General features: G+C 41.4%; 1 protein-coding gene across 1 annotated transcript in view; it reads left to right on the forward strand.

The window, feature by feature from the left end:
- The first annotated feature begins 5,057 nt into the window (after positions 1 to 5,057).
- The window catches only part of LOC115584340 (adenylate cyclase type 6), a 37,981-nt gene continuing 15,583 nt past the window's right edge, over positions 5,058 to 27,455 (forward strand). Inside the window, exons 1-4 of the mRNA XM_030421684.1 lie at positions 5,058 to 5,194; positions 6,680 to 6,902; positions 10,642 to 10,899; positions 11,025 to 11,964. Of these exons, the coding sequence (XP_030277544.1) occupies positions 10,880 to 10,899; positions 11,025 to 11,964 (960 nt within the window). The 5' untranslated portion in view covers positions 5,058 to 5,194; positions 6,680 to 6,902; positions 10,642 to 10,879. The remainder of the gene's footprint in view (positions 5,195 to 6,679; positions 6,903 to 10,641; positions 10,900 to 11,024; positions 11,965 to 27,455) is intronic.

Here is a 27,455-nt window from a genome sequence, read left to right on the forward strand (position 1 = left end):
TGACCACAGTTCAATAAATATGGAATATCCAAGGAGTGGATTTATGAATTCATAGTAAAAGGGAAAATCTGGGGGAAACATTTATTTCTGCATTCTTCCAAGTGTTTCAGCAGAAAACAGACACACACACATATTCAGTCATACTTATTATTATAATTCATAACACTTTTCTTTAAAGGATTAATAACTGACTTCTAACACACATTAATGTAGGCAAAATGTTAGCATCAGCAGGTGTTACAGCCGGACTGATATATCAACTGGCCGATACTATGAGGTGATATTGGCCAGTCACAGATATATTGGTCAACCTACATGGCTTGTTCAGGGCTGGTACCGATACGATTATTAGAAATCAAGGAGAATGAAATTCTTTTTTGGGACCAATATTTATTTGCAGTACTATGAAACTCTATGTGTCAGAATGTACAGTTTAATTAAGTACTGTCCTCAAGGGCAATTTTCATTTACTTTACTTGAGTAAATGACTTCAACTCCCCTGTGGTTAGTTATAACTGAAGAAGCCTCTTGAATGAGAGATGCAACAAACAAAAAAAATACATTTTACGTATTGTATATTTAAGTATGTAAATATTGTTTACTATGGGTTAAATGATTATCGGCATGGCCAATTATCAGATTGAATGTTCCAAATTTTCCTGATTTGCGGATTCAGTGTTTTTTGCTTTGTCTGATTGTCGATAAAATATGTTGATTTATAAATGCACTCATTTGGTTCTGCTGCTGTCAGGAAAGTATGTTTCAAAACAGCTCAGTGACTGCACTGATTGCCTATTAGCAGAGTAAACCAACTCAACTGGGAATCCTGGCCTGTGGCGTCTTTATTTAACACACAGTGACAACTGTTATACCTGCTTAGCGTAATTTATAATTATTAAAGTCCCCAGTTAAGATGACTTTGTCAGCAAACTGATGTCATTTTAGACAACACCGTTAACGTTGAACCGATAAAATATCCTGCCTACGTTACATATGCTTATCACAAGAGTTTGATAACTGCATTTAAAGGGTCACTGAGGAAATTGTGTAAATCTCGGCCCATTTATTGATCAGTCAGAGATGTAAGTGTTCAATGGTGGGATATTACCAGTGTGCTACACTTAAGTACATTTTTTAGGTATTTGTACTCAGCAGAGTATGAAGAATTCAGATGCTTTACTCAAGTAAAAATACCAATACAACACAGTAAAAATACTCAGCTAAGTAAAAGTTCTTAGATTAGACTGCTAAAAGTGAAAGTGCAGAAAATTGGTCCTTGCCGATGTTTTACTGTATGTGAAGTTTTTGGATGAATAGCTTACAGTTGCATTAATGTGAATGTTGCTTTTTGCTGCTGTAGATGTTTATGGTTGAGCTCATTTTTATCTTCTTTATACACTTTGAGAGTTTCATTTACAGCAATGCCAATTATCATATCTTTGTAGTGCTGCCGTCATGTGAAAACCACATACAAGTAAACTTTTCATGAGCTCAGGAATTTATAAGTTGTAGGATGAAAATTTAAGGGCCAATGGCAAGGAAACTATTCTGGCCATGATTAAATGTTACAAAGAAAAAATAAGACTGGAAAAGAAAACTGATTCTAAAATGACAAAGTCCTATTGTAATATAGCATCTGAATATCTGAGCAGCCTGCTTTTTCAAAAAACTCGACATGACCCTCGGGGGTCACCGTAGGCTGTTTATGCCAGTGAAAAAGAAAAGTAACGCTGGAGAAATATTAAAAATACGTTGACCTATAGTTAAGAAAGCCAGAGCTCACTGATACGTTTCTTTTTCAACTAATTTCTCACTCTTGCAACTCTCACAAACTTATTTTCAGCAAAGAACGGACTTCTGCCACTACTAGCTTAAATTATCAAGCAGGTGGAGGGAAACAAATATCTATTAAAAACACCTGGAAACACCGTGAAAATTGGACTTGCATTTCTCAATAGACCAGAAACAGCGAGTGACCAGAACATGGCAATGTGCTGCTCCGTGTCTGTAAGTATTTGAAATTGGGCAATTATGTGCTAACACATTAATAAACAATTTTTAAGGGTAATTTTATGTCAGGACTGTTAGATTGTTTTAGGAGATCTGCCGCCCCTAGTGGTAAAGAATGGATATATTCAGTTCATTTGAGCAGTAAGACAATTTCCTGTCACTGTGAAATGGTCTTATTTAGCCAACTTGTTTGTGAAGTAGCAAATGTGACCCCTAATTGAAGTGCTGACATTACTGCAGTAATTTAATCCAACATTAGCTGGTCAGAAAATAGCTTCAGTGGTTAAACTAACCACTTCTGGTTTCCAATTTCTACACCAATGAGATGCAGAATACTCATTTGAAATAGTTTTTTGTAGGCTTATTGTAGTTTTATTTAATGTATGCTTGCTGTTAAACTGGGCCAAACAGGTCTGGATGTGCTACATAATTTGCTTGACATACAGCTTAATTTATGTATTTATTATCACTTTTTATTATTATTTTTTTTACAATGATTGTGGCATTATAAAAGTATTCCACTGCAGGGAAGATTGCCCTTGCATAAATTCGGGTTCTCTTTTCAGCAGAAAGATATACAAACATTTGGAAGTTGTGCTACATGACCAGAGAAAACTGAGGAAAAGGGCAGGAATTTACTAAACAGTCGGTAGTAGCCATTGTTGCCACACAGTTTAACTTCTTTCATTCAGCCTCACATCAAGTTCATGTCAGTGGATTTATTTTTGTCAATCTTGAGTTTCAAATTAGAGATGTGGGTGGTGATTCAGAGGTCTGGAACGAGGCTGCCAGTAATACAACCTGTCGCTCCAGCATCTGGGTGGAGTCCTGAATGGTTCAGCCTTCACTTCCCAAACGGCCTTACTGAGCAGTCCAAGCCGTCTACCCTCCCAGTCCTCATTGCTAAAGTTGACAACCCTGCAACCATGTTCTTGCTTTATACTGTTTGTTTTTTTCTCTCCTGGGTTGAGCCTGTCTTGATCTTGATCATTGTCCAGGCTCCAAATCCCCACCATCACCCTGGCTCATTGGAGGGTGGACCGACTATGTAGCCCATGATTGTGATGTGGTGGTTCAGCCAAAGGTCAGACCTACACTGCTGACTTAAAAGTATAAAATAAACAACGACACAAACACGTGGGAGCAAACTGGAGATGCCATCTTATTTATTTTGGATCAGTGCAGGACATGCACAGCTGTCCACTAGATGGACACACTTTGCAGCCTGCTGTTTGGACAGAGAGAACCAAACATTACTGTGAAATCATAAACATTAACTGTAGTGCTAAAAAGCTAAATCTTTATTCTATAGATATATGTGAAGCAAGTGTATAGAGCCCATATGAAACTACGATAAGGCCAACCGGAATTCACTGGCATTATATAGTTTGTCAGTACTCATGGGTTTATTTGAGACTTGCATTGTTAAGATTTTTTAAAAACTAAAATGAAACATTTTGAACTCGTCTAAGATTTTATATGAGCATATTAATCGATGGTGGACTAAACTGAACCACTGAGCCCACTAAAGGCTTGATGTTACAAACTACCGATGGTCGAGGAAGTAATCAGATTAAAATACTGCCCTCTCAGTCGAGCATATTAAGTCCTACATAAGTAAAAGTACTTAAGTGTGAAATAACACAGTAAAAAACAAAAAATCTGCCCTGTGACTTAAATTATTACCTGCGACCTTCAATGTGTCAGCAGCATTATGCTGGAGTCCAGGGGTTCCCACCTTCAGAACTGGGCTCCTCCAAGAGGTGATGACATAAATCTGATGAATCATAAGATGATGAATGGTAGAAGCAAAAGGAAATGTATTACTGCTTATTGTAAAAATGTGATAATTAAACCTCTCTGAGCCTCAAACAATGATTTCCTTAAATGTCTAAAATAAGTTGTTGTTTTTTTTTTTTGTTTTTTTATTTATTTTTTTTGTTAAATATTTTCTAAGCTATTGTTTTTATCTGTTGCACTTTTTAAAAACATATATAAAAATAGGCTATTTTATGTGCTGAGTTTTACATGTAGTTTTAGCTAAAGTCTGCATTTAAATTGTTACTCCAGCTGTAATAGATTCTAGATCTAGATTTAGCTTTATTTATTTAAAATTTGAAATTCACAACAGGTCAAGATGCAACAAGTACAGTGAAAAGAATCAAACAAATATGTATAAAGTTGAATAGAAAATAAATAGAAAAAACAAAAACAAGATATTTTCAAAAAACAAACGGGATATTTGAAACAAACGAATACAGACTAAATGTAGCGGAGTTAAACAGTACAAACTTAAGTACTAATCAGAACAATATAGAAAATCTCAAGTATAGAACAGTTACCACAAAATTGTACTTGAGTAAATGTACTTAGTAGCTGATTGCATGTACTGCACTTCAGCCTGACAAGGTTTATTAACTCTGTCCAGTAAATAATAGTGAAAGTGCAGGCTGATTTTATTCTCCTCCACATCGTTGTTTTTCCTTGTGAGAGGCATGCTGGACTGGAGCTCACGGCTGCTGGTGTTTGACCGGCCCGGCTCGCCGCAGACACGGCTTCACCTCTAGGGGGAGTGCCGAGTTACTAAAAAGTGGGAATGAGAAAGTGGTGTGAGCAACGGCGCGCCTGGACGAAGGAGAGCTGCATCAAAGCACCTAAAGTCAGACTGCAAGATACCGGAACTGAGTGCAATCCGATTTCAAAATAAAAGCAGAGACAAATAGGATCAGTGCAACACAACAGCTGATCCAACAAAATTAGATGTCCTGCTGTAACACAGAAATGTGAAGATTTCTTAGTGTCAAGAGTCAATTTGAACTCTTTATAAACTGTTTTTTTTTAATCTGTTAATAAGCTGTAAAGACAATACGTGAACGAGTCTTGTAAGCGAGGCGGGGGGTCAGTTCCTGTCTCTAGGATGTTGCCATGACTACTGAGCCTACTGAAAAAACAACAAAAAAAAACCCTGTTTTGAATTGTGAATTGGGGTTTTTACACTTTAGTTGTACCAGGCGGTTTTCCCCTGTTTCCCGTCTCTGTACTAAGATAATCCTCTGGTGGCTGTTGCCCAGATTTTCAATGGATGGACATTTAAGTACAAGTACAACAAAGATCCCCCCCGATAATGGCAAAGTCTAGCCTTTAGGGCTTTGACACATGCTTTCATTTTTTCTGAGACATGTTGGTGAGTATCTGTAGCCCTTTCACCCTTTAAGCAGGGTTTGCAAGTGGCTATATTAGTGGCTGGTATGGAGAGATATTTAGTCTCAGGCAGGTGCAGAACGTTGATCTGCTTTGCTGCAGGATGTAGTCTTAGTGGTGTGTTCAAATGCAGCTTATTGGCTGAGACAAAGGTGAGGTGAGACGAGGCCACAGTTGGCTATCGTTGTCCTTTGTAATTTGATGTTGGTTTGGTGGGTCTGCGTACTTCCACCTTGGATTTTGATATTTGTGCCAAGTTAAGGCTGCTGGCTGTAATGTCATATCTAATGGACGCCCTCTCTGGTGGACCACTGTGGGACCTTATTTCGGAAAAATATTGTACTGTACTAAATGGGGAACGACAAATCATTTTTGTTATTCTGTTTGAACTGTGCCATGAATCACATATATGATGTGTGTCAATTTAAGAATGATTTTCCAAGTCAATAAAGTTGCAGTTTGTCATAAAATGAATAAAATCTAAGACTTTGAAAATATGTCATTATAATTTGGAAATGTTCATCTTTATAGTAGTCCTGCTGTGCTGTGTTGGCAGCCATGCTTGTGTTGGTGACATGTGCTGAGTGAGGCGATGGAGTTCATTTAATATTCTCACACAAAACTAGATGGTATTTTACTTTAATTACAACAAAGTGTGGCTTTTCCGACTTATATAGAGAGCCTCATGGGACCCTATATCAGAAAAAATCAACTACATGCATGATTTGTTATGTTTGTTTGTCAATTTAATAGGTAATTTTTAAGAAAATTTCAAGTAAAGAAAATAACACTTTATCGTAAATAAAGTCAAATACCACCTAGATTTATGTGAAACTGCTCTGTGACCTACATTGTTTCACTTAGCACAAACATGGCTGCCAACTCAGCACTGAAAATCATTAACAAAGGTGAAAATCCCAATACATTTGGTCATATTGACAACTGCAGTTATGTGAAAGAGTAGTTTGTCAGTTATATGAGCTGCTAATATACAGGGCCAGCACTGCGATGTTTGAGTTACAGGTTTTGGTGATGTTTCAACAAGACGACGTCACCAACACGACTGTTGGCTGTGTGATCTTTATAATAATGTATTTTCTCTTATTTCATTAGTTTTATGACAAACCGAGACTTTCTCAGTCAAAAAAATTAACTTTTAAATTGACAAAAATATGTGTAGTTCATGGCACCACTCAAGCAAGAAATTGAAAAATGATTTGTCTCTCTTCATTTAGCACCATATAAGATTTAATACGGTCCCATGGGGCGAACTGGAAAGGGTGTGACGTGTAAGAATGTATCTTTTCATTTGATTATTTTTGCAACCTAAATGACAAATTGAGTATGAGACTAAATCCTACACACTTGAACCTTTAAAGAAAATTGAACATTGTCGGTTTGTGGGGGGAGTTTAATTTGAAATTGTGAACCGGAAGTGTGATGTTTTTTATTCCCCTCGTCTTGATAGTGGTGCTTGGAGCCGAGAGGGTCAGGGGGAGGAGAGGAAAGGGAGTGGAGCGAGAAGACGACAGGAGGAGATCCACCACAGGGTGACCAATTTAGACGGACCATCCTTGGACCGCTCGGCTACAAATGGTCCTCCACCCTGGCCGCTCCGGCCGACAACCACACCGAGTCGGATCGTCTGCTGCGGTCCTATCTGGGAACAGAAACCGAAGAAGATGATCTCGGTGAGTCCGTCTTTCTCACTGTAATTGCTGCTGCACACTGCAGGCCGACATATATAATATATGCTCTCCTGTCACACAAGCGTCTCGGACGCTGTTGCATTGAACCGCGGGCGCCTCCGCCACTTCTCTGTCAATACACCATTTCTCCCGGAGTGAATGACATAGCTGGCGACAGTTGCTGTAAGGCCTCCGCTTCACACTGGTGCTGGTGGTGGCAAAGGATACACGGTCAGTACATGTTTCCTACTGGCGGCCAAAAACAACATTTGTATGTGTGTGTGTGTGTGTGTGTGTGTGTGTGTGTGTGTGTGTGTTGGGGAAAGAGGATGAGCTGCATCACGGTGCGTTAACGTGTCTGATCACAGCTGACAGTCCTGATGGCTGCTAATAGGCTACATTCAGAGGCTGCATCTGATGCTCACAAGGATTCACATGAGCCGCCGATCATCCCTGATAACTTCAAACTTCTCCATGTAAAAACCTCATCACTACGCCTCGGACGTGTCAGGCTGATAAACGATGTGCCTTCGGAGCATTATCCACTGCTAGTCCTCCATCCTGCTGACTGATGCTGAGGAATGTGCAGCAGCAGTAACGTGTGTATATCTGTTTATTTACCCCCACACTCGTGTTTGTCAATACGCCAAATCCTGCGAGCTGTCGCTTTTGCTGCAAGCTGAAGGACATTTGCATTGAAATACATCGCGCACAGAGGCGTGTTTGTGTCTTAACTTGGAGTGCTGGACGCAACGGAATGGTTTTATGGTCCCCGCTATGGTTGTCACATAGGCCATGATGTTATGTAACAAGAAGCCTACGCTGTTTGAATGCGGGCCCTCACACACGGCCTGCCTGCCTGCCTGTGCATGGCATTCATACACCAGCTCGCAAACACATCATCCGCACATGATCCGGGAAAGGACAGCAGGAAACGAAAGATATGTGCATTAAAAAGCGCGTTGCACACCTTTTGATTTCTTCTGATCGCTTGATCTATTTTCGCATCTGTATCATCTGGATGACACCAGAGAGCGGGAGAGAGAAGGGGAGGGAGGGAGGGAGGGAAGGAGGGAGATGCATGCACAGCCCCGGACCTGTCTAACTGGAACAAGCCCACAATGAACGGCTGTATGCTCGCTGTTGTGTGGCTTTAACGCCAGTGTATCGGCTGTCCGGTTGAAAATGCCCCCCCCCCCCCCCCCCCCCATGCCTTCCCCTTCCCCGCTCCCCCCCCTCCCCTCCCCTCTCCGCTCCTAACGCTAGTGGTGAGGAAACCGGAGAGTACACACACACACACACACACACACACACCAAGCGACTGGCAACACCGCGACGTTTGCAAATGGGTACAAGCTGGTCGACCTTGTGCAGGGGAGTGAGGGACGCAGCCGGGGAGGTGGAGGTGGAGGGGGGTGGAGGTGGGTGTGTGTGTGAGAGAGAGAGAGAGAGAGAGAGAGAGAGAGAGGGGGGCGGGCTGGTTCTCCTTGAATCCCGTCGATCCGCTTGCCAGGGAGGAGGGTTACGGCTCGGACGTGCCAGAGAAAGCGCATGCAGGCGAGATATAGCGAGGAAATGCTATTTTTGCTTCAGCAACACAGCAGCACGCCTCTCCGGTGAGAGTGCCGGTCAAGGAGGAAGCGGCGGCAGGAGCGGCCGCAGCAGAGGCAGCGGCGGCCGCGGTGCGTTTGCGCGTCTCTCCACTCACTGGTGTGGAGCTCAGGGCGTCTGGAGGCCTGGGAAAGATCAGCTGGTAGCATTTGCTCAGGCATATGTGGACGTTTTGTAACTCACCCACTACTATAATGTTGTTATAAGAATGCTGTGGGGGTTATTGCAGTAATACTGGAGTTACAAATCCTATAAAACGTGACCAGGTCAGCATAAACATCCAACTGAATTACAAAAGAAAAGAACATGCTCAGTCCCTAGAAACCATTAGGGGAATGTCTTATTATGTCTTTGTCCATAGAAGTATAACCACAGTGTGGCGTCATCACCTGATCTGACTTTTCCTCCCCTGATGCCATACCTCATCCTGCTTGTCTCCTGATACTGACTCCCAATCCGACATCTTTGCTCATTTAACATTTATCATTCTTCGACTCATTGGTGTCATTCTTTCGTAAGGTTAAACAGAAGGCAGGCAATCGCTGTGGCAATAATATCAGAGTCATAAAAAAGACTGATAACAGAAACATGACAAAACTGTATTTTTGTCGGTAGTATATGCAACTGAAAAAAGATATGCCTCTCTCTCCATTTTGCCTGCATCCAGAGCCTCTCACTGTTTTACCCACAAAAATCTGCCAAATGACTTAAAACATGTCATCTGGCAGATTTTAGGGCTGTTGTATAAACTGCAGGTTGTACTTCCAAAGAGTATATTTGGATCAATCTGGAGATTGACAGAGGGGCATCTCACCAAAGTGATCAAGCCCAAAATTTTTTCAGAAACATAATTTGTGTACTGTTTAGATTTCATATACTATTTTTTGTTACTAGCCGTCTCACTGTTCTCCTGTTTCAAAAGAGACTAATTGTACGTTCATGTCTTGTAAGACTGGGAAAATTCACGTTCATTAATTTCTCAGTTTTCTCTGTTCGCGTAGTGCCAATTTCCAAAATACTTGTGTCTTTTCTACTACACAGACATCTTTCCAGTGAACTACTTCTTTAATGTGGATCGGTCACGTTTGGCCTATACCCAATCAACATAAGGACAGTTTGTACTGCTCGTACATGAAAGAGTGAATGCCATACATCAAAATGTGCCCAGCCCTCATTGCACATATGGTGGCTAGAGATTACAAGCAATATCCATATGTCATATCAGACACAACATTTTAATTTATTGATGGTACACTTTTAACACAATCTGACACACTTTATATTTAATCTTGCTGCGTTATATGTCATTTGAAACAGAAAAGAATATTAGTGATTATGATAAAATGGTCATTTTCTGGTGCAGCGTATCTGTATATTTCTGTTAGCAACACCAGACTCATATAATTACATGCATGTCTGTGATGTGTATGTATGTTATATTTTCTTTCTAAACAACTTCTAGTTCAGTGCTGCAGGGCCTGCAGATCCTGACATGTTGTGTCTCCCATTACTGTCCCGATATTTGTTTCGACAGTGTCCTGTTGTCCAGTGGAGTTTATCTGTATTTATTACCAGTCTTTTATCATTGATTATGATTATAAACAGAGCCCAGAGGAGTTGTTCTTTATCTCCAGTCTAACTGACTCCAAAATGCTGTTTGCTATGTTTATACCAGAGGGTGTTTTTTTTTTTTTTGCACAGGGGGTCAAATTGAGCCAGTTCTGGTTCACCTCAAAAAACCGAGCTATCAAGCTATTTTGAATCCTATCCTCCACCTCGGCCCCCTCCTCCTCCACAGTTTTCAAAGTAGCTTGTTCCTCTTCTATGAATCTGTCTCAGTTTTTAAACATTAGAGAACAATCCCAACTGTGTTTATCTTGGAAGTGCATTTTATTTCCTGGCAAAAATGGGATGAAGGAGATCTTTGCTAACATGGTATTAAAAGAGCTCAATATAAGTCAGGCCTGTTCATTAGCATCAACGAAAGACCCCACATTACAATCATGATCTGATGCATCTCACCTGATCTTCACACCACCACTAACATTTCAGACACTGTCACAGATCAATCTGTTCACTGGCTCTCCTGTTTTTCACTCGACAGTCTGACTGTGTCTGATCTTTCCTGTAGACCCAGCAGAAGTGGAGATAGGCCTGGCAGCAGAGACTGGTCTCCTCGTTAACCTTGGTCTCTGATCACTCGCTCTGGCACAAACATCTGGAGCTTTGCGAAGCGACTGGTGTGCCTTTTGACCCAGTCCAGTCCTGTGGCCCTGCAGTGTGGCCTCTACAATACCCCTCCTCACTTCTTCAAAATTTTGTCCACGGGGATAAATGAGTGAACCGGCTGCAAGGGAAAGGGCTGGGACATGTACCAGAACCCCAACAGGTACATGTACAACTCCTACAGGTGGATATAGGAGGAAATGGTCCTCCCACATGGTATCCGAGCTGTAACTGTTATCTGTCTTTCACCTGTTCCTGTGCTGAATGTTCTTCTCTCTGCTCACACAGAATGTCCTGGTTCAGTGGTTTCCTAGTTGCCAGAGTGGACGACCGCAAGACTGCGTGGGGAGAGCGCAATGGCAAGAAGTGCAAACGGAAGGGAGGCTCATCTCTCTGCAACCCGCGTTACATGAGCTGTCTGCGGGACCCAGATGCTATGGAGCCCCCCTCTGGAGCCCCCCTCCATCAGCACCACCGCGGAGGGGTGGCAGGGGCCATGGGAGGTGGGGGCAACTTCGGCGTCCGTTGCGGATGGCAGGAGGACCACTATGGCAAAAGGGGAGGGGCTCCTGGGGAAGGGGTGGGGCTGAAATCAGTCGACTTGGGTTTTGAGGATGGGGATTTGAAAGGGAGGAAAGGGGGATGTAATGGAGGAAGCGGGGACATGGGCGATGAAGGTCCCAACGGCGCAGCAGGGGTGGTGACGGCTGCAGACTGCTGGCTCAGGGTGGTGCGGGTGTTCCAGTCAAAAAAATTCCAGTCCCGCAAACTGGAGCGCCTATACCAGCGTTACTTCTTTAGGCTGAACCAGAGCTCCTTGACCATGCTCATGGGGGTACTTGTGATCGTGTGCGGCATCATGCTGACCTTCCACTGTGTCCACGCTGCCCCTCACGTGGCCTACTCGTCAGCACTCTCAGTGGCGATGGCGCTCTTCATGGCTCTAATGGTAGTTTGCAACCGTAATGGCTTCCACCAGGACTACATGTGGATGGTCAGTTACCTGGTGATCGGAGTCTTGGTGTCGGTACAGGTGTTCGGGGTGCTCATGGTCGCACCCAGGAGCGCTTCAGAAGGCATCTGGTGGTCGGTGTTCTTCATCTATATCATCTACACTCTGCTGCCTGTGAGGATGAGAGCGGCGGTGTTGAGTGGAGCAGTGCTGTCCATCATACATGTGGTCACCACCTGGCAGATAAACCAGGAAGACAAGTTCCTCTGGAAACAGGTAAGAGAGGCTTGATAACTGAATGTTTGACTCTTTGCTACTCATGGTTGACCTGAACTGACACTGATGGTGAACAGGGTGGAAACAAATTTGACAGGTCTACATTCATTTTCTCTTTGTTATCTTATTTCTCAGACAGCACATGGGCATTTTATCCTTCAGTTCTGATTAACTCACAGACTCTTTGGATTCTCTAGAGAAGCATTGTTCAAATCCAGATAACTTTATTGAGGATCTGGAGTGACGAGGTCTAGAACTCTTAGTTGGAGATTCTGATACAGTGTAGCACCTGTTGTTTCAACACAAAGCATTTCTTCATGAGAGTAAGAAGAGGCAGTGGCTGTCTATCATAGTTATGTCTAGCGGAAGTCATTTTGCAAATAAACATGATAAAAAGGATATATTCATCTTTCCATCTAGTTCAGCTGTGGAAAATCCAGCGGACTCAAAGCAACTTTAGCTTTCGTTTGTAGTCATGTTTCCGGCCACCTGATGAATGTAACTCCAATATTTGTTGTCTTTTAAGCTCTGTTTTTGTTCTACATCAACTCCTGAGGGGAAACATCTGCCTCTTCAGCTGCAAAACCATTCATTATCTCATAGTGTTGAAGTTGAACACATCAGTTTCCCTGATATTTACCATTTACTCATGTCTAAATTCCCCCCTCCCGTATTACTAGTCTTCTCGGATTTGGTTAGCTTACACATGCCTGACCCAGCACCACTAACAACAACAGAGCATATATTCTGGTGATAGGCATTGTGACTCCATCACATAGTGTGATGTCACAAAGTCATGGAAATAAAGGTGAGACTACTGACAAGGCATTTCAGAAGCAATGTTTTGTGTGGGAGAGCGGAGTTTCCGTTGGTGAGGACTTTTATCTTTTTACCCTCAGCTTCCTCTCTGACATGCACAAGAGCCTATATAAAAAACAGAAGAAAAGGGGAAAAAAATAAAAGTTTTCCTTTAAAGAAAGTGAGAAAAAAATCCTGGATTCCTTCTTTTTGTTAAAACAAGTCAATAGAGTCTATTCTGGGCTGAAACCCATCCTCCATCCACGTTTTGTGGAAATCAGTTCAGTAGGTTTGTGTAATCCTGCTGAAAACAACCAATCAAAGAAATGAACATGGGTGAAAATATATCCTTGATGGTGGAGGTAAAAATTGTTTGTTGCCTTCCCAAAAGCGTTTGATGCTACTGTAAGTGTATAATTGTTGATGAGTAATTAAATACATCAGCAAAATGAATGTTGTGATATATATTGATAAGTTACCACTGTAATTTGACTGAATTAGACAGATTGTTTGCGACACTACATGCTTGTGGACATTTAAAATGTCTCCTCTGTCAGGATGTTTATGATAGGGTGGTGTTATACCGTGTGAACTGGCAACGAAGCTGAAGCAGCGTATTTGTTTCTCTACTGTGTTTTGTCACCATGTCGTATCTGCGTATTCACATATACTTGGGGGCTTGTGGGTCTTGTTGTACAGTGTGTTGTTTGTGCGTCATGCCAAGGACCAAGGGGCTCGCTGAAGGTCAGTGGGCTGAATGAACCGGCCTGGCTGGACGGCTGTGTGTATGAGTGTATGCCGTTGTGTGACAGTGGGAGAAGACCATGATATAAAGCAGTATCACTCAGGTCTCTGTGCTCTCACACAAGGGACGCTTTGTACTTTTCTCCAAGGGTGGGGTGACGGGGGTGAGGCTGGGGGGGGGGGGGGGGGGGAGGCAACAGTATGGTGGCTGCTTGCTTTCTGTACTGTCATAGCTGTTTTACAACTGTTGTGTCCTTGGGGGAAAGTTATGGGAAACATAATGGGAAGACCATAACGTGAAAACAATAGGGGGATATAGGACTTAATTATGACTCACTGATTGTCACTGTAATGTCTCTACCATTGCTGTCAGGAATGCATTCAGGATTCCTTTCACGTGTTTATGGCAGAGTTTGTTCTCAGAAAACAAAACAAACAAGTCCCTTTGTCATCAATGAATTTGTCACAATGCTGTAATTGTTTATTATAAATTACACACAAAAGTACAGGGCTAGATTTGGGGTCCGTGGGAACTCAGTAACCGCTGTATGCTCTCTAACATTATGCATGATATACCATAGTGCAATCCATCATGGGCTCCAACATTGTTTGCAGTCGTTAAGTGAATGAATGTCATGAGATAGCCACAGCCCAGCAATGCTGTTTATTCCTAAGGTCATCCATGTACTCTGTGACACAGTAAAACAGTATCATCAATCACTGCTTCACGCTTGTGTGCAAGTATTTCCTCTTTTTCCAATAACTCATTAACCACACCTGGTTTCTGTTGGTGTTGATGGGTACAGGATCAGATAATAAAGATAAAGATGCAAATGCAGGTCCTCTTTTCTTCGCTGCAGATTCAAACAGTTAATTGAGAAGGAATCAGTACAGTGGAGTCGGGTGGTTAATATATTGGGACAGGAAGTATATGCTGGATGGGCCTAGTTTCTGTTTCATTCTAAAACATATCAGGGCTCCAGATTGTGACTGTTTTGGTCACAATTTTGCACAAAAAAGTATCGTATAATAATGTTTTTCAATAACCATCAACATATAGACAGTCACTTTCGAACAAATACCAGCCTATGAAAATATTTTCTGTAGAACGAGAGAGATTGTGGCCATCACAACCTTAAAAGGTCATTTTGAATTGGACTAATGATTATTTTGTGTCATGAAAAACCCTCCAGTGCCCGTTCCATATAATGCATTAAGGATTTACATTCAAATGTGTTATGTGGTGCACCTAAATTAAATGGCTTCCGTTCTGACTGTTGTTAACATCATAAGTATATTTGTCTTACAATGTAAAATATTTAATATTTATAACCAGACTGTCAGGGGCTTTCAAAGATGAAAGGCCCTCGTATTATCTACACTTGTGATCTAGTCTTCAGTTTAGTTGTAGTTCAGTGTAGTTACTTTTTAATAAACACTCTCTCTCTCTCTCATACACACACACACACACACACACACACACACACACACACACACACACACATACACACACGCGCATTATTGTATAATACCATACTTTTAGGTTAGACATGACAGTTATTTATTAACGTGAAAAGAAAGAAAACCACAACATAACATTAACTGAAAACAGAACAGTAGTAAAAAATAGCTTGTTTAATTTAGCTAAAAAAACAAACAATTATCATAATTTCTTGGCCAAACATGCCACAATATAATCACAAAAATCTCATTACAAGAGTTGAATGTGATTACTGTATGTCTGTGTATGACAGTGAGCATGAGTAATGGCATTATTTTCAGGGTATTTATCCTGTTTTTACTCTCTGTCATGGCGAACGCAATCTTTCATGTAAGCCCAGAGGAAACTGGGGCCCTCGCAGACATCTTGATGGTGTCTGTTTGCTATATGAGAAGTCTGTCTTGAAATTTATGGCCCTTAATCCCTTCAAACCTTTCAAAACACATGCAGTCCATCTGGTTGTTTCCTAAGCTGTATTGCTCTTGGCATTGGTCGGTATGTGTGTTTTTGCAGCTGCGTACAGTAGAGCTAAGAGTCTGTTCTTCACTTTGAGTCTCTTATAGTACGCACTCACTCCATAAATTACAGTATATATATATATATTTTTATATATATGTATATATATATATATATATATATATATATATATATATATATATATATATAGCAGTATATAAACGTATTTTTATATATGTATATATATATATATGTATATATGTATATATGAATTTTAACCGCCTTGTAATACATAGGACCAAAACATCACCAGTAGAATTGAAGCTTTATGTGTAAAAGTGTTTAGAGACGTTCTGTTACATGTGAGCTTCACTTTCTTATGTTTTTTGTAGCGCCACGTCTGTGATCCTCCTCAGCTGAAATCAATTAGCCATACACATGTCCCACCCATCAATACACACACACACACACACACACACACACACACACACGCACACACACACACACACCATCCTATGCTTTGTTATGGTTGTCACCTTTTCTTCTCGTCTCCATTGAATGTTTGTGCAATGCTGTTTGTTTTTCTTTTGGAAGCAACATCCCAAAACCATTGTCCCGCCTGTATGTGTGGGTGTCTGTTTGAGTGTGAATACTGACATGTACAGCACATGCTTCTGTCCAGGATTTAATCAGAAAAATGCACCGAAAAGCACGTTGTATACACATCATTCCTCTGGTTTGTCAATGAAATGTTTAGATTTTGTCACTGAAACTTCTCATTGTTCTACATTCTTCACCACAGCTTTATTTGCTTTATGCCCTCCCCCCCCCCCCCCTCCCCGACAATGGCTTTAGCATCGTTGTGTGGATGTTGTTGACACAAGTGCTGTGAGAGGTCAAAGACTGGTTCCTAAAAATACCCAGCCTTTGGCGTTTCTGCTAACTGTTGCGTCACATGGAACAGTCTTATCAGAGCCTGCGTCAGAGCAACAGGCAGGTCACTCTAACCCCATTTTCTCTGCATACACATGGGGCTGCGGTTTGTTCACATACCCTGAAACACTACACTAGTGTAGAGGCGGATACGGTATTCACAGATACTCAAACGGTTTATTAATCTTTTTCTGTACATTAATGAAGCATAATGCATCTTTGACCGCAGCAGAGATGGTGGGTTAAGCCCCTAAAAGCCCATTAAACAGCACAGAGGGTAAATCAAATGCCTAGACTCTAGGTCAGAGGACAGTCGATATGTTTCAGTAGTTTCCTTGTTGAGCTCCCACTAAGCGCTTAAAGTGTGTTTCTTTAATTCAGTTGATAAGATAAGGCAATAGAGTTTAAATAATAAAATGCTGCTCTTGTAATATTGCTCTGAATTTATACGCAAGCCCACTATGGTCTCGCGTCAAACTTTCCAAATGGCTGTTTACTTAATTCCAAATTTCCTGGATGTTGGGCAGAGAATAAATGCATGTTAGTCAGAGCAGATCTCACGCCCTATCAGCTGTTCGCAGTTTCACAGCAGCTCCCGGTGCCGCTGTAATAACCTTGTGTGCATCACACATTGAGATGGAAAGACTCGTATCCCAGTGGAGGAAGTGTCAGCTCGTGACAGTCACCTGTGTGAAGCTGCAGCTATAGAATAAGACACCCCCTGTATAAGCGAGGGAGGAGGCAGCTAGGCGGTGTGATCGGAGGAGAATCCGATATTCTCCCCACGCAGTCCTTCTACAGCCTCCTTGATAAATAATTTGTGTGTTTAACGCGGCAGCAGCATTTTAACGAGGATACCTGTCACATGTATGCTTTGCTCACGACCAGGATGGGTGCTGACTGATGGGATCCAACACACACACACATGCACACGCACACACACACACACACACATGCACACACACATACACACACACCACAGCTTCACTCAAAGAATCCACTGTAGACTGCAGGGTATCAAAGATTCAAGCATTGATACACCTGAATGTGATATGATCCCTCATTATGTAATCGTTTCTCTTTGTAAATACATTTCACTTGTTTGTAGTTGCCTGTTTCTACTTGTATGAGGATTAAACAGCACACACACGCACACACACAGCCACACATACCACTGCCGCCAATCAGCCAGTCTGTGGACCAATAAGAGCGCTGGAAAATCAGTTTAGCATCACTTCTGAGAATGATGGGGAATAAACAGCATTGCTAAGTGTCTCCCTCAGTGCTCGTGTTCAGTCGGTCCAGCGGTTGCCATGGAAACAACTACGACTCAAGCTGCCGAGACCCAGTTCAGCTTGCCTTGTGTACAGTGTGGTAACGGTTTCTTCAAGTAAGGACATAAAAAAAAGAAGAAGAAGAAGAAGAAAAAAAAATCAGGTCAAAATTGATTTCTGCTGTTCACTTATCCTTCTGAGAATCCGAAAGCTGGAGGGGCGGTTGTTGTTGGAGGGGTCCAATCTTTGTGGACACTCTGCTGTGTGTGCCGCACGGACAGATTGTTGCTTTGTTTTCCTCCCCCCTGCTGTCGAAATGAGACAGTCCATAATTAAACATGGCGATGACAGAGAAGAGGTCATATGAGTGGAGGTGGTGGGGAGTCGAGAGGCAGGGATGCACAGGATGTTGTTTGCCCGTTGTCTGATTCAGGGAAGCTAATCTCTGCTCAGCTTGCTATGACTCTGCATGTTTGGAGCCCCAGTAATGTTGAGACGGTGCGGGATGTGTTTTCTTTTATAGCTTTTTAAGGAAAGCTCGCTGTCTTCAATGATTGACCTTGTGTGGTTCTGTTATTTATGAGTTTTTTTTGTGTGTTCATTACAACTCCTTAACATTCCTCTAATATTGACACAACTCATCTAGGCTGAGGCTTTTTGTTTAATCACAGCAGTTGTCCTTGAACCCGTCTGTCCGCAGAATGGAGAGCCTAGCGTCCTTGCAGGGGTCTCGAGCATTCCGGAAAACTTGGTATTATTGTGGAGAAGGTTTTTAATTCTCTCAAACTTCCTTTTTTATGCAGATTGTGTTCTTTAAATAAGAGCAGAATGCCAGAATACTTTGATAGTCACACTCTCTCCACAGTTGTCACACCTGCCTGTTTGCCAGCAGAAATGTGCGTGGTGTGTAGTTTTTCATTGTTATCCTCGCATGTCCCTATCCATATTAGCAGAAACATGCGGATTAAGGAGTTTGAACATGGCCAGTATGTACAGATCTGTTCACAACTGGGCTGTACATTATTTATGTAACGTGTTTGGTCTTGTGTTTCAGTGCAGGGCCTCCAAAATACTCAAAGATCTCTCAAGCAGCTGAAGGAACTGCAGAAAAGCCAACAGAACTATTAATAGAAATGTATGTGTCATCAGTCATACTTTTATTTTAAAAGATAAGAAAAATTGTTTCTTCACTTATCCAAAAACAAATAGCAGTGGCGATCGAGGAGCAAGAGCTTTTTGGGCCGAATGTTTGTTGTAATGAAATGTATTGTAACTGGCATTCTGAATACACTTTGAGGAGCAGAAACAATCGCCACACATTTGCACCATTTCCTGTTTTTAAAAGAACACCAGTTTATCAGCTAACCATCTTCTGCTCTTTTGTAGTTTATCTAATGCATCACACATTTGTTTAGACTTGTATATTTTACTTAAAAACACAAAAACATACACCACTTCTTAAATAGATTACAAGATTAAAGCCGCTAATGCATTCTACAGTAAACTGTGTCATAAATCGGACTGAGTTAGTTGACTTGAGGGAAAAATCTAGATGTTTTATCATCAACTGTTGGAGCAAATCTCATGTAAATCATTTTTGCATTTACTTTAAGTGAAAGGCTCCGAAATCAGTCTGTATTTTCTGTAAATAACTTTTAAGCCAAACTACTTTGTGTTTATTACCAGGAACAATCGGATCTGAGCAAGGTTATGAAAAGTTTTACATCTTAACCTTCAGTATAATTCGTCATTTTTTGTTTGTTTCTTTACTATAAATCAGGGTTCGTACGGGTGCTTGAAATCCTTGAAAGTGCTTGAATTTCAATGTTGTGTTTTCAAGGTCTGAAAAGTGCTTGGATTTTAGTTTAAGTGCTTGAAAGTGCTTGACATTATAACTCTGTGTCTTTCACAAAATTGGGATCAGACTGGATAATTAATTTCTGAAGTTTTTGCTATTATAAAATATAATTTTAGATGTTTACAGCATGATACAATGTACATAACTGCGATAAAAAGTGAAGAAAAAAAATCACAAGTATATATATTCCCTTAGATACGTATTTCACCCCAGCAATAAGGTGCTGGAAAATCTTAAAAATGACCCTTAAAAGTGCTTGAAAAGTGCTTGAATTTGACCTTGAAAAAAGTGTACAAACCCTGATAAATAGATAAGTTGTTCCTTGTGAAAAGGGATATTTCTCTGATCCATATATCCATTATATTTATCCTAGTCAACAGTTTCCGCAGTATTTTTCTTCCCTTGTCATATGTGTACGTAAAGATATGTGTTAGGAATCCAGAGACTGTCTGAGTAAATAAAACATAAACCAAAAGTCTACACTGCATTGAAAACACCTTTGAAAATGAGAAATATATAATTGAAATTGAAACAAATGGAAATTAAAGGAACTAAAGGACTAGTAAATGTAAACATTAGAGTAAAATTCTTCCGTTTTGTGCCTTCATGTCACAATGGTGCAGTCAGCTTCATGTCAGTCATAATGATGACAGATTTGAGAAACTAAGAATACCTTTAAACAGTTTGATTGATGTTGTCCTGGAAATGTCCTGGACAACGATTTCCTGAGAAAGGAAAGAAAAAAATCTGCTCTGCTGTTCATCACAAATTACAGACATGAGAAGACTAGACAGATATATTTAAAATATATGTATAATATATAAAAAATATTTTTAAAAGATTGATTTTCATGTGAAGTTTTTCCTCTGTGAGACACATTATGTCTGTGTGTGGTGTGTCTCAGTTGGACGCTCACCTCCAGACAGTGTATGGACCTCTGTGAGGGAGCAGAGCGAGCAGGCGGGGCCTGACTCTTTATCTGTTGATGTGGTTCTGGTCATTTCAGATAAGGGCAGTGCGAGCTGTGTGTAGACATGAGGCTCAGGCTGAGTACACAAACCCAGCAGCTGCCTGGCACTGCACACATACACACAGACTCTTTCACAAAGGCCTAAAGTGACAGTGAGCGCGAGGCAGAGCAGGGGGGAGGCAGGAAAAAAATAAATGAAATGAAAGAATATGGAAATAAATAACCAACGCTCTCAAGGAAAGATAAGGGGCAAAACCTACCGGGGAGACCCTTATGGTTTGTCACGAGTAAAGCTCTGTCATTGTGTTTGGGGGTGCTAGAGTGTGTTTTACAGAGCCTGATCTAACACAGATGCTCTAAGGAGTTCCAGATGCTCCTCAAAGGCCGATGAGCTCTGACTCGCACTTTCGCTGGCCCCGGTTCAACAAAAATATCCCATCAGTCAATGCTCCCTCTGGGAAAAGGTCTTATGAATTCAGTGTCTTGTTCCTCACGTAGTTTTCTGGACCGTATTGTCCAGCTAAATGGTTTTTTCCATGTCAGCATGAAATATTGTTCCCAGTGTATTTAAAAGACCTCAATGGGCTGAGACATTTGAAGTTAAGCAGTGCTGAAAGGATTAGTCGATTAATTGACAGGTCTCCCCCCCCCCCCAGTCATAGCATAGCAACCGTAACCAGGCACAGTAGACATGTCAAGTTATTTCCACTTGTTGAGGCGGTGTACATGTGGCTGATGGTAGTATTCAAGTGCTACTCATAGAATAAAGGCTCATTTATGCTTCGATGTAACCGTCACTGCCCTCATACAGCCATGTGGCCTTCACGTTGACATGAATGTTAAGCAATACAACCACTAGAGGGAGGCGCTCAGACTCAAATCGGTCTCGCTTGGACCTCCACTTTTCCTTCGCCACCGTCCAGCTCACATTTATCTCTCGTCAAGTCTCATCCCAGCAGAGTGGCCTACTCTGATTTTGCAAGTCCCTGGTTAAAACAGGGCATTGCTTCTTTGTGATTGACAAGTCGTTACCATGGCGTGTCCTCAGGTTCTCGTTCAGATCCCCCCTATCGTCTTAATTTCAATCACTTTTGGCTCTAAAGAACCGAGATGGTGACGGCTGTGATGCAAAACATGGTTATTCAAAACAATAGTCCATAAACCAATTGGGGACATCAAGGTGGCTCTGTCCACTATTTATTTTACACTTCGTAGAGCTACTTCCAGAACAAGAGTTAACATATCATTAACTCACTACTGTTTATTGCATCCTTCCTTATTACAAGCACATCCACTGTGTGGAAGCAGCTGCTCCTGGATGCTATCAAAGTCCTGGCTAGTAACAGTGAGTTTGGGGAAGTTTAAACTCCAACAATAACTGAGAAAGTGCTGCTGGTTAGTTCTCGCCCTCGTAGGCTTTTCAACCGGTAAGGATCCTGACATTTAACCTGAGACATGCAGTCTTTTGGGTAATGTTGTAACTACACAACAGTAGCTAAGAGGCGGAGTCTTGTGTATGTGACATTTTATATAGCTAAAAATTAATGTATGAAATAAGAAAATAGAATTAATGATAGTGGGAAACAATTAGTTGGCAAGAGCCAGAACATGCTGAGAATACAGTATGTTCTGACAGTGGTATGTCGGTGTAACAAGCCTATAAGACAAACTCATCTGCCCACCCGTCAGCTGGTCCCCACGCTGCACCTTCCTTGAACCGGGGTGGGGGACTGCAGGTCTTTGGAGGGAGGCTGAGGAATGTGGGTGATAGTTGCTAAGTGAAAGCTGCGCTGCCATCTCTGATAATTCACAGTCTCCGTGGGTGTGAATCTCGGTACAACACTAAGCAGAACCTTTCACAAGACTGAGAAAGAAGCACACACACGCACGCACGCGTGTGCACACGCACACACACACAAACAGAGAGAGAGAGAGTTTTCAATAACACTGAGTTATATATAAAATCACCCCCATCATCACATCTCCATCTTCCACGCATAAGAGGTGTATAATGACTGCTGGCTTCAAAATGAGCTCTCTGACGGCAATATTAAGTCGGGAAAGTGAACATAATACCTGCATGCACGATATAACAAAGCATGTTTTTGCATATCAACAACATTTAATCTGACTGATTGACCATAAGAAGAGTGTGTCTGGTCTTGCAGCTGAACTAAAGGGGTTTAAAGTGTAGATTACATGTCCTTGGTCATTCTTTTTTTCATTTCACTGAACTTTACATTCTGTCAAATACTTGTACAGAGTAGTGTCAGGTTTCTGGGGAAAATCCTACCTGGCTTGCTCATTTTGTGCATTTGCATGTACAGAGACCTAAACACACCTTCCTGTGATCAGTGTCAGGTGACGGCTGAGTATTATGCCATGTAAAAATGCTGAGAAAAAAGAAAAAAGATACCTGGCTAATATTCTGCACTGTACGGAAACCTCAGACAGTTTGATTAAGATTGTTTGGTTTGAAATGGAATTGGCTTGTGAGTGCTGACTATTAGTCACATCCGACTGTCTGCTTTGGAGTGTTTGGTTACTTCCTTGCACAGACAGACTAGCTTTCTTTTTATGCAATATTCAAATCGCAGCAACTGGAAGTTTTTGATAGAGGTATTGTCTTCTTCTTCTTCTTCTTCTTCTTCTTCTTGGTTTTGTATTATCATCTCTATTAATCACCTATAATTTCATTATAAGCGGATAATTGAGAAAACAAATGTCCCATTATTGCGCTGATAATTTATATGTACTTTTTATGGTATATATATGTTGTGCATCTCTAATATCATGCAGCCCAAGTTGACCCTTGAACATGTAATAATATCAGATTGTGTTGCTGACATTTAACCAACTTTTCAGATGGTTTGCTGTTAGCAAACAGTTGTGTATTCACACATCCGTTACGGAAAACAAAAATGTTTCTGGCCTTTCATTGAATTTAAATCTTTAAAAAAAAATTTTAGCTCTGTTTTTCATCCTTCTCCTCGAAATATCTGCCTTTATAGCAGCTAAATGCTCCACTGTGTTCATTAATCGCTAACTCTGTCCGTCTGCCATGTGGTGCTGAGTAGGCAGCATAGCAGTGTTGATCCTAGAACATCATAATTAATGTTGTTCCAGGATCATCATTTCAACTTACGAAACAGTGACAGTTTCTGTGTCTGTACAGTTTTCTGTCGCTGTTTTGTTGCAGCAAAAATACTTGGGACACGTTCAAATATAACCTTGTTTAACATGTTTTTACATAATAACTTATCTCATCTGGGTATTTTCCTCGTCTTTTCCCCAAAGTCTCCAAGCTACAACAGCTCAAAAACATAATTTGACCTGGTACACTGCGTTTGCGTCTGTCTTGTAGGATGCTCCGTATTCTCCCACATTGCTCTCTCTTTCACAACACTCTTCCCCAGTCTGAAATGGTGCCTGATGGCCTTAAAAGTCAATGTTTATAGACTCACTGTCAGGACCACAGACTTCCTGCTAAAGTAAATGACTGCTGTGCTAAATCCATCACAAAGGCGGAGAAAAATTATAAATAAAGTTTCTGAATGTTCCATTAGCTCCCCCTCTCATCCTCTCCTGCTCGTCCAACACAGAGACAGTAGCTTCAGAGGGGATTCATTAAGTTTAGAGCAGCGTTGTGTTGCTGCTGGGGCAACACTAATGATGGACAGGTGGATGTTATTGTAGTGTTTGCCACTTTCTTGTTTAGACATCTGTGTTCCCTGCTTAAACAGTATGACTCTAGGAACGCAATCAGTCAACCTGTTGGTCCACCAGAATGAAATAGCCCAACTATTTGGCCAATTACCATGAAATGCTGTACAGACATTCATGGTCCCCATCTGGATGAATCGCCATCACTTTGTTGATCCTCTGACTTTTCTTTAGGCACCATCGTGCTTTAGTTTATGACCAAATGCTTGAATAACTAAGGACGTACCCATCAGCCTCAACTGTAATGTGAGTTTTTTAAGAATTACTAAGGACCAACCAGGGTTGCAACATTGATGTCTAGTGGTTGCAATGTTGCAACCCAGGTTGATATTTCATATATATTTCTGTATAACATTGTCACAGCTCATTATTGAAGCTATATTATGTTTACACTGGGTGAAATATTCAAACCCAAGATGTTCTTTACACCACCCACTTTCTGTCAAACACACACGCACACACGCACACACACACACACACACACACACACACACACACACACACACACACACACAGAGAGAGAGAGAAAAGGGCTCCTTAATATCTTATAGATGTTAGGGAAACTTCAAGAATCATTGAAATATACAATGTTGGAGAGAGTTTACCATCACTGTGGAGGTATTTCAGGTATGCTGTTAGAATAGAGGTGGTGATTTATTCAGAAGTGTGTCCTCAGATCCATCATCATTTATTGATTAAGCCTGCATATCCTTCCTGAGCAGTTTGGGGGTTTTTTCGTGGCAAAATACATTTTAAATCTACTGTATGTTGTGCTGAATAGCCAGTATTAGTGCTGTTTTGCCTGTCCTGTCTAGATCAGTGCAGCTCTTACATAATGCCATTTTGATATCCAGGGATTAAGCTGAGGTCCTCTCCACAGACTGGCTGGCTGCTTCCATCATGTCACCCCCAGGGGGAAATGACGACTGCTTTTATGGCAAAAAACAAAACAACTATGTGATTTTCCAGTGACGTGATGTTCACTTCCTGGTTTATTTTAGTCTTCATAAACCGAGCGTAACCCTTTTAGTAGGCCGTAATCATATTGGTAACTCAGTCATGAACCCTACCTGACAGAGAGTGAGCAATGACGATTACAATGCAAAGTGGTACGATTACACCAAACCAGCACAGGAAAGGCCGGTCTGAGTGATGAGTTTGGATAAACAAGTGTGTTGTTGAGCAGAGGACAGGTGCAGCAGTCTTGGACTGGGAGCGTGTACAGCACAGGTAGCAGGTAAACGCTGCCAAGTAGAGCTCCTAAAGAGGTGGAGTGCTGTTGCGTAAACACAGGACCTTACTGTGTACTCTGTAAACCCACTAGCCCTTGCCCTCTTGAGAAAAGCAAGCAATTAGCTTGAGCTTGTGAGCTCAGACACATGTAGCGTGATACAAACGCAGAGTGAATCTGGAATGATAAATACTTGGAGTAGCTGAAGCTCATTGCATGTGCGGAGAGAACACATATTCACAGACTGACGGGAGGCGTTCACCTGCACATGACCATTGTGTTGCAGGCTCACTCTGGTCTCCTGGCTGTTTTTTGCCTGATCAGTGAGAGTAATGTAAACAGAGCTGAGCGCTCAGAGCCATCTGCCTAATGTCAGTGTGGCCCATATTTGTCCTGCCCTCTCTTTCTTTCTCTCTCTCTCTCTGTCTCTCTCTCACTCTCACTCTCTCTCTCTCTCCCTCTCGTCATCCCCACATTGTCTTTTCCTTCCCCGTCCTGCTCCTTACCACTCATTTCCTTCCTCTCCTCAACATCTGTCAGTCTTCCATTTTATCTCTGTTGTCCCTGTTCTATGTTTTACCCCCGCCCCTTGTTTACTTTCTTTTCAGCTCCTCTGTCCATTACCTATCAGTTTCTATTCCTGTGTCTGTGATACTCCGCAAACTATGTCACCTTAAGGCACCTTTACCCCCCATTGCTTTTGCCATAATCCCTTGGTAACCACCTTCTGTATTTCCATTCACTCATGCTCTTCTCCTAATATTATGACAGCAAGCAAGATGTTTTTGTAACAAGTGTTCTATATTTATCATCTTTGCTCACCTTTGCTGTACCGTGTGCACTATATTAACATGGGATATGTGCATATGTAAAGATAGACACTTATCTTCCTCAACATTTTTAAAGGCTGAAGTGAATTGCAATAAATACTCCGTTACTGTACTTAAGTATATTTTTAAGTATCTGTACTTTTTACTTTACCTTCCTACATTTTGACACAAAAGTCTGTACTTTTCTAATCCTTACATTTTCACCCCAGGATAGTTACTTTAATTTTAATAATTTTGAGGTGAATGATCAATAAGTTTTATTTACATAACAAGATGGAAACAGACAGAGAGGGAGACCTGAAGGGGGAGAAAAGGTGTAGAGACTCTACCCTCCGCCTAGAATTTGCTATTTCTTAATCAAGATGCTTTACCAACCTAAAACGTCTGTATTTGATATCCTGCGAATGAGACTGCATAATCAACTGCTCAGGTCTTTCTGAGGCGTTTACGAACAGCTCAGACAAATCCTACTGATTCTACATTTAAGTTTAAAAGTCTTTGAATTATGTTAATAAGACAGGATATTCAGTTAGAGGGAATCTTTACTTCTTTGAGTACATTTCAGAGGATGTACTTTACTACTTTTACTTGAGTAAAAAATCTGGCTACAAACTCACATCCTGTTAAAGTATTGATCACACATACAAGAGAGAGAACAGGCTTAAATGATTCAAAAGGCTGCTGTACTGTATCCTAGTAGTGTCCTGCACTGTTTGCTTGGAGGCCGGTTGAGAGAGCACTGTTGAGTGTGGTGACCCAACCCAATGTATATGGTTGCAGTGCAGGCACATTCCAGTCAACTAATAGGGCCACTTAACTCCATGGCAAACTTGCTAAAGGCTAAAGTTGCTAGTCGATAGAGTGTGCAAAAGTCGATATACGTCAGATTATGTGCTGACTGTGTGGTGAGTCGAAGCACTCCTCTGTCAATATAAAAAAGTACATGAGAGCAGAGCCACATCATCAGCTCGTGTTATCCCGCTGCTCTTTTTTTTAAAAACGTTTTGGTTTGTGCGTGGGTTTGTGTCCTAATTTTCCTTGGTCGCCAAAGCTCTAAATTGTTTTTCGGTAGATGTGTCTCAAATTGTGATCTTGAACCAGAATTGGACTGACGACCAAAGATTTTATCACATTCCTCTCATGACTTTCGTCTCAGATAACCCAAAACCACAC

The sequence above is a fragment of the Sparus aurata genome, chromosome 7 (genome assembly GCF_900880675.1).
Source record: "Sparus aurata chromosome 7, fSpaAur1.1, whole genome shotgun sequence".
In the NCBI taxonomy this organism is placed as follows: Eukaryota; Metazoa; Chordata; class Actinopteri; order Spariformes; family Sparidae; genus Sparus; species Sparus aurata.